This window comes from Eptesicus fuscus, chromosome 4 (assembly GCF_027574615.1).
Source record: "Eptesicus fuscus isolate TK198812 chromosome 4, DD_ASM_mEF_20220401, whole genome shotgun sequence".
In the NCBI taxonomy this organism is placed as follows: Eukaryota; Metazoa; Chordata; class Mammalia; order Chiroptera; family Vespertilionidae; genus Eptesicus; species Eptesicus fuscus.
In genome coordinates, this window is record NC_072476.1 from 1,622,048 (window position 1) to 1,636,243 (window position 14,196).

Below are 14,196 nucleotides of genomic sequence, written 5' to 3' on the forward strand. Positions count from 1 at the left end.
TATGATTAAAAATAGCAATTGATAGAAATTTATATTTTCTGCTGTTGATTTTTTTTATATATCTACTTTTGTTTCTTTTTTTCTAGGTTTTCAGAAGGAGAGAAGGTGGCCATAAATATACATTTTGGGATGGCACTTTTGGTCAGTGGCTTTTGTCTCCTGACAGTGACTGAGAGAATCACTAAGGCAAAGCACATCCAGTTTATGAGTGGGGTCTATGCCCTTGCATACTGGCTTTCTGCTCTGCTGTGGGATCTCATAATCTTCTTCGTTGCCTGCTGCCTACTGCTGGTGAGTGTTAAATAAAGATTTTTTGAGAGCTTGTTTATTTTCTGTACCCTGTGGAAATTTGCTACTCTCCAATTATATCATAAACCTAACTCTGCTGATAAATTAACTTTGCTCATTATCTTAGAAAACACATTGAAATGTGTATAAATTTTAATCAAGAGGCATGTGAAAGAAAATATTTGGAATTAATAATGATTTTTTATCCTCACCCAAGGAAATGCTTATTGGTTTTAGAGAGAGAGGAAGGAAGAGATAGAGAGCTAGGGAGACTGAGAGAACAGAGAGAGAGAGAGAGAGAGAAGTGAAACAGAAACATCAAGGAATTACCTGCCGTATGCACCCCAACCATATTAAACCCCCAGCCTAGGTATGTGCCCTGACCAGAAATCAAATCCACAATCTTTTGGTGTATGGGATGACACTTAATCTGACTGAGCCACCAAGCCAGGGCCATAATAATTTTATGAGCTAAATTATATCCTTAAAAATTCATATGTTTAAGTTCTAAACACCAGTTCTTTAAAAATGTAACTATATTTAAAGATAGGGCTTTCAAATAGCTATTTGCATTTAAAATTCAAGTTAAAATGAAGCAGTTAGAGTGGGTCCCAATTCAATCTGATTGGTGTCCTTTTTATTGAGAGAAAATTTAAGCATACAAAAAGACAAGGTAGTATAAACCATCCACGCACTGCAGCAACTAGAAAGAAAACTTAAAAAGCAGGAGAGACTAAGGGAGCTTTGGGACAATACAAAACAAACAACAACCACAAAATCCACATAATAGGGGTCCCAGAAGGGGAGGGAGTGGAGCAAGGAATAGGAAACCTGTTTGAAGAAATAATGACAGAAAATTCCCCTGATGTTGGGAAGAAAAAAAAACCACACACAAGTCTAAGAAGCACACAGAGTCCCAAACAAGATGAACCCAAAAAGACTAACACCAAGACACATCATAATTAAATTGGCAAATATCAACGACAAAGTAAGAATCTTAAAGGCTGCCAGAGAGAGACAGAAAATTACCTACAATGGATCTTTGATTAGACTATCAACTGATTTCTCAACAGACACACATCATGCCAGAAGGGAATGGAATGAAATATACAAAGTGATGCAAGGCAAGGGACTGAATCCAAGAATACTATACCCAGCAAGGCTATCATTCAAAATTGAAGGTGGAATCAGGAGCTTCACAGACAAAAAAGGGCTACGTGAGTTTATTACCACCAAGCCAGCAATGCAAGAAATACTAAAGGGACTGCTTTAAAAAGAAGAAATAGAATTGGAAGAAGGAAAAGAGGCATAAAGAATAAAAATGGTGACAAACAAGTACCTATCAATAATAACCTTAAACATAAATGGATTAAATGCTCCAATCAAAAGACCTAGGGAAGATGAATGGTTAGAAAACATGACCCATGTATTTACTGTCTACAATAGACCCACCTCAGAACAAAGGACTCACACAGACTGATAGTGAAGGGATGGAAAAAATTTTTTTCAGGCAAATGGAAATGAGAAAAAAGCTGGGGTAGCAATACTTACATCTGACAAAATAGACCTCAAAATAAAGGCCATAACAAGAGATAAGAAGGGCCACTTCATAATACTAAAGGGAGCAATTCAATAAGGACATAACTCTGGTAAACATATATGTACCCAACACAGGAGCACCCAAATACATAAAAATACTTCTGGAAGATATCAAGGGAGAGATCAACATTAGTACAATCATATTAGGGTACTTTAATACCCTATTGACACCACTGGATAAATCCTCTAAACAAAAAATCAGCAAAGAAATATCAATCCTAAATGACTCACTAGATCAGATGGAACTAATTGACATCTTCAGAATATTTCACCCCAAAGCTACAGAATATACATTCTTCTCAAGTGCACATGGGACATTTTCAAAGATAGACCACATATTAGGACACAGGCAAAGTCTCTTCAAATTCAAGAACATTGAAATCATATCAAGCATCTTCTCAGACTACAATGACATAATATTAGAAATAAACTACAATAAAAACAAACAAAAAATTCAAACACTTGGAGGCTAAATATCATGTTATTAAACAATGATTGGGTTACCAAAGAGATCAAAGAAGAAATAAAAAATCATTCTGCAAACAAATGACAATGAAAACACAACAATCCAAAATCTATGAGACACAGTGAAAGCAGTCCTGAGGGAAGTTCATAGCATTACAGGCCTACCTCAAAAAACAAACGAACAAAAAACAAGGAAAACTGGTAATAAATTATCTACCTCTACAACTTAAAGAATTAGAAAGAGAGCAACAAGAAAATCCCAGAGTGAGCAGAAGGATGGAAATTAATAAAGATCTGAGGGAAATAAATGACATAGATACGAAAAAAAAAAAAAAACTATACAAAAGATCAATGAAACCAAGTGCTGGTTCTTTGAAAGGATCAAGGTGAATGGATTAAAACCTGTGGTACATCTACACAATGGAATACTATGCTGCTGTAAAAAAAAGAAGGAGCTCTTACATTCACAACAGCACTGATAGACCTGGAGAGCATTATGCTAAGTGAAATAAGCCAATTGGAAAAAGATAAATATCACATGATCTCACTCATTTGTGGAATATAATGAACAAGGTAAACTGATGAACAAAAATAGAACCAGTCATAGAAGCATGGAACAGACCATCCAACCTAAGAGGGAAGGCAGGGGTGGGAGGTAAGCGATCAACCAAAGGACTTGTATGCGTGCATATAGGCATAACCAATGGACACAGACAGTAGGGGGTGAGGGCATGTGCTAGGGAGTGGTAGTGGCTGGGGAGAGGTCAATGAGGGGAAAAGGAGACTTATGTAATACTTTAAACAATAAAGAATTTAAATAATGGGAGAAAAAAGAAGTCTCATCTCGGGTTGTCTGGCAATGTGACTCCCCCGGCCTCATGGTGCACGTTGTTGTGGTTTGCTTGTGGTTCCAACTCTTGTAGAAAGGGGCACCTGAGGTCTCACTGGCCTGCACTCTCTGTAAGATCCCAGAGTCCATGGCCTGGGAGGAAGGGGTCTCTCGGCCTGAGGTAGTGTGACTCTGGCTGGTGTGTTGTGACTCTTGCTGGGGTAGTGTCACTCTGCAAATCATTGTGAGAGTCCAGGAGCCTGTGATGGTGGGAGGCATGTGTCCTGTAGTCTGTGGATCCGACAGCGGGGACTCTGGCCAGGGTGATCTCACTCTGTGAATCACAGGGGGGAGGGGGACAGAAAGGGAGAGGAGGCAGGAGCCAGCGGCTGGAAATGCAGGAATCTTGGAGTCTGTGGCTGAAATAGCACAACCTTGACCAGAGAGGCAGCACGGGAGGGGGAAGTCATGAGGTCTGCTTCTGGAGCCTTGTGTCCTCAGCTGAAAAGGCACATACTCAGCAACTCACGAGGGGCCCAAAGTCCAGAGGCCGGGGAAGTGGTATTGGCAGGTTCTACAGCTGAAGCCGTGCACCCTTTCCTGCAGAGGTGCACACTCAGCAACTCATCGATGGGCACAGGATCCAGTGGCCCAGGAAGCAGTATTCTTGGTTTCTGTTGCTGTAGCAGCATGCCTGCAGTGTTCAGAAGCCAGCCTTGGAGGGGGAAGTCGCGGGCCCCACTGGGCTGGAGCGGTACAACTGTGGTGTCCAGGAGCCAGCAGCCAGGAGGTGGATGTCCTGGGGTCTGCAGGTCTGCACCGAGGCAGCATGAATTTGGCTGGGGTGGCTGCAGTGTCCAAGGCAGTCTGGGTGGTGGTGAGGCTGGGTTCCTAGTGGAGGCCACTCTCCCCTTCAAAATGGCATGGGCTCCATGCCCGAGCCCCACAGCCTGGGGAGTGCCCACAACAATGGCAGGGGCTCCCCGTCCACGAGAGCCTGGTCTGCCAGCCCCTGAAACTTGAGAGATCTAACTGTCCCCCCCCACACACACACACTACACACCACACACACACACACACCACACGTCCACACATGCCTTTTTAACTCCCTCACTCACAACCTCTCCCTCACTGCTGTCCTACCAGTTGCCATCTTCTCATCTCCTACAAAGCATTATTAAAAGAGATTGCAAAAAAGCCTGATAAGTATGGCTCAATGATTGAGAATTGACCCATGAACCAGTAGGTGATGGGTTAATTCCTGGTCAAGGCACTTGCCCAGGTTGTGGGCTCGATCCCCAGTAGGGGTCATGCAGGAGGCAGCCAATCAGTGATTCTCTGTCATCACTCATGTTTCTATCTCTCTCTCCCACTCCCTTCCTCTCTAAAATAAATAAAAATCTATTAAAAATTTTTAAGAGGTTGAAAGAGATAGAATGAAATGGATTGGAAAAATCAACATAGTTAAATCTACCTATAGATTTAATGCAATCCCCATGAAAATCCCAATTTCATTTTTAAAAGAAATAGAACAAAAACATCATGAGATTTGTATGGAATCACAAAACACCCCAAGTAGCCAAAGCAATCCTGAGAAAAAAGAATGAAGCTAGAGGTATCACGCTGCCTGACTTCAAATTATACTAAAGGACAATGATAATCAAACAGCATGGTATTGGCAGAAAAATAGATACACAAACAATGTAACAGATTTGGGAGTGCAGAAATAAAACTACATGTATATCAGCAAATAATATTTTACAAGGAGCCAAAACACACAATGGAGTAAGGAAAGCCTCTTCAATAAATGCTGCTGGGAGAATTGGAAAGATACATGCAAAAGAATGAAAGTAGAATATGGTTTGTCTCCATGTACAAAACTTTATTCAAATGACCCAGCCTGTGTGGCTCAGTGGATTGAACATCATCCCACGCACCAAAAGGTCACCTGGCCAGGGCACATGCCCAGGTTGCGGGCTCGAGCCCCAGTAGGGGGTGTGCACGAGGTGGCCAATTGATTATTCTTTCTCATCATGGATGTTTCTATCTCTCTTTCCCTCTGGCTTTACGTCTATCTAAAAATCAATAAAATCACATTTTTTAAAAAGTTAGAAAATTTACTCAAATGAACAAAAGACCTAAATATAAGATCTGAAACAATAAATTACATGGAAGGAAAGATAGGTACTAAATGTATGAGCCTTGGTCTCAGAGAACATTTCATGAATTTGAGCCCAAAGGCAAGGGAAGGAAAGGCAAAAATAACGAATGGGACTATGTCCAACTGAGAAGTTTCTGCACAGCAAAGAAACTGCCAACAAAACAAAAGACAACTAGCGAGATAGAGGAAGATATTTGGAAACAACAGCTCTGACAAGGGGTTAATATCCAAAACATATAAAGAGCTCATACAACTCAACACCAAACAAATAACCCAATTAAAAAATGTGCAGAGAACCTGAACAGACGCATCTCCCAAGAAGACATACAAATGGCCAACAGATATATGCAAAGATGTTCAACTTCACTCACTATTAGATAAATGCAAATCAAAACTACAATGAAACACCACCCATACCTGTTAGAGTGGCTATTATAAGCAAGACAAGTAATAACAAGTGTTGAAGAGGTTTTGGAGAAAAAGGAACCTTCATTTACTGCCAGTAGAAATGTAAACTGGTACAGCCACTATGGAAACCAGTATGGAGGCTCCTCAAAAATTAAGAATGTGGTTACCATATAACCCAGCAATCCCACATCTTCTTTATCCAATCATCTATGGAAGAACACTTCAGTTGTTTCCATGTCTTGGCCACGATGAATAAGGCTGCAGTGAATATAGGAGTACATATATCTTTTTGAATGAATGATTTCAAATTTTTCTGGTGAATATATATGGAATACTACTCAGTGATAAGAAAAGATGAAATACTGCCATTTGCAACAAAATGGATGGATCTTTAAAATATGCTAAGCAAAATAAGTCAGAGAAAGCTAAGAACCATATGATCTCACTCAGATGTGGAGTTTAAAACTGAAACTCATAGGCACAGACAATAGAATGGTGGTTACCAGAGGGAAGGGGCTTTAGGAATAGAGGGCAACGGGTGTCAGATATATGGTAATGGAAGATGATTTGACTTTGCATCATGGGCACACCATGCAATATACAGATCATGTATCATAAAAATGTGATACATGATACCTATATAATATTAACCCATGTCACCCCAATGAATTTAATTAAAAAAAAAAGATGGACATGGATAATAAGAAAAGCCTATTGTTGCTACATGTAATTACTCTATACAATGAATTATGGGGTGGGGAGTGAAAGACAAATTAAAAAGCAAAAAGTGTAATAGCAAAAACATAAGAGAAAACATGGGAGTTGGAATTTAGAGTGCCAGCAAGGCAAAATTTAAAGAAACTATGCAGGCTAGACGGGAGTGGCAAGAAATATTCAAAGTGATGAATAGCAAGAACCTACAACCAAGATTACTCTACCCAGCAAAGCTATCATTCAGAATTGAAGGTCAGATAAAGAGCTTTACAGACAAGAAAAAGCTAAAGGAGCTCATCACCACCAAACCAGGATTACATGAAATGCTGAAGGGTATTCTTTAAGAAGAGGAAGAAGAAAAAAAAGGTAAAGGTAAAAATTATGAACAACAAAAAGACATCAAATAGATACCTACCAACAAGTGAATCTAAAAATCAAGTAAATAAAAAAATCTGAAGAACAGAATGGACTGGTGAATATAATAGAATCAGGGACATAGAAAGGGAGGCGACAGACAATTCTCAGGGGGCAGGGTGTCTGAGGGGTGCAGGAAGAGATTGCACAAAAATCTTACACCTATGGATGAAGACAGTGGCGGGGGTAAGGGTATGGGGTGGTGTGGGGAATCAGGTGGAGGGGAGCTATGGGGGGTGGGGGAAGAGGAACACCTGTAATAATCTGAACAATAAAGATTTATTAAAATAAATAAATAAATAAATAAAATAAAAATAAAAAAGGTGCAGCTGGAGAATATGGAACCTGCTGTTTTTTTTTTTTAAAAAAAAAAGAGCACAGAATCTGGAGACAATAACCTCGGCTACTTTGGAGTCCGCTACCTCAGGCAAACCACTTAAATGGTTTGTGAAACGAGAATAATGACACAACCTTGCTTACCTCACTGGTTGCTGAGAATGACGCTGTAAAGGGAAAAGTACCAACAAAAAAAAGAAATCCCAGAGTTGCAGAAGTGGATGTGATGGAGTGTGGGAGTAGATTAGAACCAGGAGACCCAGTTTAAAGGTGGATAGCAGTGATAGGTTAAGGCATGTAGTGAAGAGGAAAAATATTTAAAGAAATAGTTTCTCTTTAGATAAAGAATCTACTTTCTGGGAAAGTTGAGAATTGGGATTATTTGGGGAAAAAGATACTGATTCTGTTTATGAATTTAAAAAACTTTCCCAAGTAAAAATTAATAATAATAAAGGGAATTACAGTGGATCTGTCTCTGGACTATCCTTGGAGAAGAAGAAGCGAGTAGGGCTTTTTTTTTTTTTTTTTAAGGCAAAATGATCTAATTAATGAGTATTCTGTGTTAAATAAGGACAGGTCTTGCTATTTCCTTTTCTAAGTGTTCTAGCTTCAATTATTTTTGCACTTAGGTCTCACTTGCCTTTATCACTGTATACTGTGTTCCAGGGCGTGTTCAAGTTCTGCCAATTGGACGTGTATCTCACAGACTACCACTTCCTGGACACAATGCTGATCTTCATGCTGTTTGGCTGGAGTGCCATCCCCCTCATATATCTGCTGAGCTTCCTGTTTTCTAAAAGTACTTCTGCCTACATCAAACTTGTGGTGTTCGGCTACCTTTCAGGCATTTTCAGTCTCCTCATAGATGCCACATTTCAGTTTGGTAAGTGTAAATAAAAGGACATTAAGAGACAATTATGTCCCAGGCTTGGCAACATCCTGAACTTGATGTAAGTCAATAAAAATTACTTTGAGCCTGGCCAGTGTGACTCAGGGGTTGAGCTGAGGTCATGGTTCAATTCGCAGTCAGGACACATGCTCAGGTTGTAGTCTCAAATCCCAATAGGCCCATGCAGGAGGCAGCCGATCAACAATTCTCTCTCATCATTGATGTTTTCATTTTTCTCTCCCTCTCCCATCCTCTCTGAAATCAATAAAAACTTACTCTGAGAACCTGTGAACCCACTCCAGGTTTGCTGGAATGGGGGTCTTCCTATTGAAGTGATGAGACTGAACCTGATATATGGTTCTTTGATAATATTCCTCCTCCTTCCCCTCACATCCAGTAACACTATCATATGACTTAAGAAACCTGTTTTGCACAAGAGTTTGGACATTTTAGGAGCATTTGTTTCTGAAACTCATTTGTCAGAAACAGAAAAAGAGAATAAATGAAAACAAAGAGCAGCTTTCTTCTTAAAAGGATAGGCCTCAGTAAGTTAGAATAAATCATATCAAAAATACATTTGACAGTAGACCCTCATTATTTTTAAAAGTGTTATCCCTTGATGTTGGGGCACTTTATAGTGTGGTGATGAGAGGGAGGAGTGGAGAGGAATCCTGAATTCTTGAGAGAGGCCAACAGTTTCATCGAGGAGAGGTTGTATGGTGCAGCTGTTCTTCCCTAACTTAAAGATCCTGAGCAGCCAAATATGATTTTCCAGAAAGAAGAAAAACTGTATGCACCCGACATCCTTACAACTGAGCCAGTTCTCCTTCCTTACTGCAAGTAAACCTGGCTTCTGCAGTATTCTTACATTTGTATCTCCCCCACCCTTCCTTCTCTGACGAGAGTTTGAACTGGCTTGAGCACTTGATCACTTCATTTCTCCCTGTTATTACAGAGCCCCATAAGCACAGGCTTCCCGCCTCATTCCCTGTCACAAAAGAGTATTTCACGTGAGTAAGACTTAAGCCTCTGGATAGCAGACAAAAAATGTTAAGAGATATGCCTTAGCACTAATTCTCAAAGCAATCCCAAAATTATGGAAAGCAATATCTGTATATGTTGCACACCTCTTTAAAGAGAAATATTATGCTAAGTGGGGAAGACTCCCCTTAAAGCATTTGAGTTTGTGCGTTTATATATATAAAACACATAGACACAGACAACATGTGGTGTTAGCCAGAGGAAAAGGGTGGGGGGACAAAGGGGGAAGAAATGGGAACAGAGACTATTCTTTGAGCAAAAGGTGCATGAGGTGGTGTGCAGATGATATTTTGTTGAGCTTTACATTTGAAACCTGTTTGGTTGCTTAACTAATGTCACCCCAATAAACATCCTATCTAATAATAGACATATATGCAAATTGACCATAGCTCCGACACACCCACAAGCCACACCCACCATCCAATCAGAGCGAGTATGCAAATTAACCCAAACCAAGATGGCTACAGCCACAGAGAGCAAGGTTTCCTAGGTAACAGAGGAAGCCAAGCTTTCCATAGCCATTGTAGGCCTAAGCCTCCACTCAAGCTACAAAGTTTCAATTATAGAAGATAAACAAATTCAAACAAATGGCAGCAGAATGGAGCTTGAGAGAGCAGGCCAGGGTTGCCGCTGGCAACAGGGGAAGCAAAGCTTTCCACACACCCTGGCCGGGCCCACCCGCTTAAGGCAACAAAGGTTCAATTATAACCCCAACACAAATGGCTGCCGGCCTCCTCGGAGGGAGCCTCAGGCGTGGCTCCGCTCCAGGCTACAAAGTTTCAATTGTAGAAGGAAAATAAATTCCAGATACCAGGGCCTCCACTTGGGTTACCAGGGGGCGTGGCCAGCCTGCAAAACACCACAGGCCCCTCGCTCAGGCCACCTCACACCCCAAGGGAACCCCCACCTGATCCGGGATGCCCTTCAGGGCAAACCAGCTGGCCCCCACCCCTGTACCAGGCCTCTATCCTATCTAATAAAAGAGTAATATGCAGATTGATCATCACTGCAACACACAATATAGCTGCCCCCATGTGGTCAAAGATCCTGCCCCCATGTGGACACAGGATGGCCACCACAGATGGCCAGCAGGGGAGGGCAGTTGGGAGGCACCCAGCCTGCAAGGGAGAGCAGTTGAGAGGGACTAGGCCTGCAAGGGAGGGCAGTTGGAGGTGATCAACCCTGCAGGAGAGGGAAGTTAGGAGTGACCAGGCTGGCAGAGGAGGGAAGTTGAGGGCAAACAGGCTGGCAGCGGAGTGGTTAGGGGGTGATCAGGCTGGCAGGCAGAAGCGGTTAGGGGCAATCAGGAAGGCAGGCAGGCGAGCAGTTTGGAGCCAGCAGTCCTGGATTGTGAGAGAGATCCCAGATTAGAGAGGGTACAGGCTGGGCTGAGGGACAACCCCCCTCTGTGCACGAATTTCATGCACCGGGCCTCTAGCCTTATTTAATAAAAGGCTAATATGCAAATCGACCAAATAGCAGAATGACTGGTCGCTATGACATGCACTGACCACCAGGGAGCAGACGCTCAATGCAGGAGCTGCCACCTGGTGATCAGTGCACTTCCACAGGGGAAGCGCCACTCAGCCAGAAGCTGGGCTCATGGCTGGTGAGTACAGCAGTGGTGGCAGGAACCTCTCCCGCCTCCACAGCAGCACTAAGGATGTCCAACTGGGGCATCCCCCAAGGGCTCCTGGACTGCGAGAGGGTGCAGGCCAAGCTTAGGGCCCCCCTCCCCACTTGCTGAGTGTACAAATTTCATGCACCGGGCCTCTAGTAATTAATAAGAAGAATTAGAAGAAATTGCTGTTTCAGAAAGTTTAAAAAACATTTTGGGGGAAGAATATGTTTCAAAGAGACATGAAGGGTGAGAACAAAAAAGGAGCCAATAGATTTGGCAATTAGAATGTCAAAGGAGACTTCCTCTTTTCAGCAGCAGAACAAACCTATAAATGATACTCTGTCAAAATAATGAATTAAGAAGAAAGTATGGAATTGGCAGAGGCCAATGATAAAGTGGAAGCATGTGTCCTTGAAGGTAAGCAAGTATTAAAGGTATCTCTGACATGAGCTTATTAACAGAATCTGGTTACCTTAACTTTACATTTACATAGGTAGTGAGTAACACTGAGGTCAGAATAGAAAGCATAAGGCACATACAACAAAGGTTTTAGTAGCTTCCTATCTAAAATTGGAAGTTAGAGGGCTTCATTATAAGGGTTAACAAAACTTAGCTAATGCCACAATAGGACACAGAAAGGAAATTTATAAAATTTGAATTTGGCACTGGAATAAAGAATAGTAATTTCCCTTTTAATTTGTAACCATAGACAAGTCCCCATACTGATTTGTTTCTTGAAATCATAGTACCTATGTAAGCCAAAAACATAACCTGATCATTTATTTAAAATAACCTCAGTTGATTGTGTTCCCAGGCGAGTGGCAAATGTATACACAATTTCCAGACTTCAAAGTATTCCCACAGGTAAATTATCTAGAGAAATTGAGATCAGCTTAAAATTACAAAGAAAAAAAAAAATAAGCAAGGACCTAAGAGCAAATGCTACCAGAAAACACAAACTGTAGAATAAGAATCAGGCCAGCAACATTTAAGATTTGAGGATTTTTAGAATAGAATATAAAATATGTATTTTAAAAATATTTAACTAGTAGCAGAGTGTCAGGACTATGAGCATATAGAACATATATACTTATATTGCACATTTGCATGTACTATAGATACATATGTATGGGCATTATATATGTATATGGAGAGAGAGAGAATAAGTAGATTTGAAAAAGATCCAAATAGAATCTTAAAAAATGAAAAGAATTAATAATTTAAATAAGTACTTAATAGATAGAAACATCAGAATATTAGACATAGTTGAAACCGTTGAAGAGAGAATTGGTGGTTAAGGATGAATATAAAAGAGTCATAGTCAGTCTTGCAGCTGATCAACCTGAGTAAATCCCTACTATTGAAATACCAACAGCAACCAAGACTCAACTACAACAGGAGGGTGTATAGCCCACTGGGCCCTACAGGACACCTACTACATTAGGCCATGTTACCAAGCCTGGGAGATGTAGCATCTTTATCTAATACATAGAAAGAAACACAGGGGGGGGGGGAGCTGTCAAAATGAGGAGACAAAGAAACATGTCCCAAATGAAACTAGAGAACAAAACTCCAGAAAAAGAACTAAACAAAATGGAGACCAGCAATCTACTAGATGCAGAGTTCAAAACACTGGTCATAAGGATGCTCAAGAAACTTTGTGAGGACATGAACAACATAAAAAAGAACCAGTTAGAAATGAAGGCCAGACTAACTGAAATAAAAAATAATTTACAGGGATTCAACAGTAGAGGAGATGAAGCTAAGAATCAAGTCAGTGATGTGGAATATAAGGAAGCAAAAAACACCCATTCAGAATAGCAAAAAAAAAAAAAAAAAAAAAAAGAGCATAGTGTATGGAGTCTATGGGACAACTTTAATCATACCAACATATGTATCATGGGGGTGCCAAAAGGAGAAGAGAGAAAGCAAGAAATAGAAAACTTATTTGAAAAAAATGACAGAAGATTTCGGTAACTTGGTGAAGGAAGCAGACATAAGAATCCAGGAAGCACAGAGAGTCCCAAACAAAGAGAACCCAAAGAGGCACACATCGAGATATATCATAATTAAAATGCCAAAAGTTAAATAAAAATGAAAAAAGAGAATCTTACAAGCAGCAAGAGAAAAACAGTTAGTTACCTACAAGGGAGCACCCATATGACTATCAGCTGATTTCTCAACAGAAACTTTGCAGGCCAGAAGGGATTGGCAAGAAATATTCAAGGTGATGAATAGCAAGGACCTACAATGAAGATAACTCTACCCAGCAAAGCTATCATTTAGAATTGAAGGTCAGATAAAGAGCTTTACAGACAAGAAGAAGCTAAAGGAGTTCATCACCACCAAACCAGTATTACATGAAATGCAAAGGGTCTTATTTAAGAAGAAGAAATGAAGATCAGAAATATGAACAATAAAATGGCAATAAATACATAACTATTAACAATGGAATCTACAAACAAAATGAACAAGCAGAACAGAAACAGACTCATAGATACAGATAATTTTTTGTTGGTTGCCAGATGGGAGGGGGCAAAAATGGCAAAGAGATTAAGAAGTACAAATTGGTTGTTAAAGAATAGTCATGGGGATATAAAGTACAGCATAAGGAATATAGTCAATAATATTCTAATAACTAGGCATGGTGATCGATAGGTACAGGATTTATTGGTATAATCATGCATTAAGTTATGTAATGTCTGGTCACTGGGGTACATAACATTTTTTAAAAATATAATTAAAAATAAATAACACTTAAAAGAAATATGAGATAACAAGATGGAAAATATTAAAGAAATGTGAAAAACCATGGAGGATAGAGTGAGGAGATCTCATATATTGGTATACAAAGAATTAGTGGAAGAGGAAGTAGTGTTAGAAAGATAGTGGCTGAGAATTTTCAGAATTATTAAAAGTCAGGCATCCTAAGTTTTAGAAAGCCCACTAAATCATTTTTAAAAATTACTAGCCTATACATATCATCATAAAACTTCAGAACACCAATGCTAAAAAGATATTTGAAGCAGCCAGAGAGAGAAGTTACGTAGGCATGTTTAAATAAATGTCAAAGACTGCTATTTTGGATCAATTTTAGCATTATTCTCTTTATAGGAGACACTGTTAATAAACAAATATACAGAAAATAAAAGAATATAAAAAGATGTATTAAACAAGTGCCCACAAAATAATACTGGTATCAGAAAAAAATACTCTTTGAGATAAAAAGTATTACTAGAAATAAAGAGGCTCACTACATGATAGCAGATTCATTTGCATATTAAGTTGTAACAATTACAAAATTTTATTTACCTAGTAATGTTATCTGGAAGTATATTTAATCAAAATTTCGAGTTACTTGAAATATGCAAACTATATATCATAGAGGAGATGCTAGCATACCTCTCTTGTAACTAAAGCATTAAGCAGGA

General features: G+C 39.9%; 1 protein-coding gene across 1 annotated transcript in view; it reads left to right on the top strand.

Moving 5' to 3' along the window:
* The window catches only part of LOC103302875 (phospholipid-transporting ATPase ABCA3-like), a 289,346-nt gene that overhangs the window by 193,099 nt on the left and 82,051 nt on the right, over positions 1-14,196 (top strand). Inside the window, exons 21-22 of the mRNA XM_054714402.1 lie at positions 87-291; positions 7,881-8,097. Coding sequence (XP_054570377.1) covers positions 87-291; positions 7,881-8,097 — 422 coding nt within the window. The remainder of the gene's footprint in view (positions 1-86; positions 292-7,880; positions 8,098-14,196) is intronic.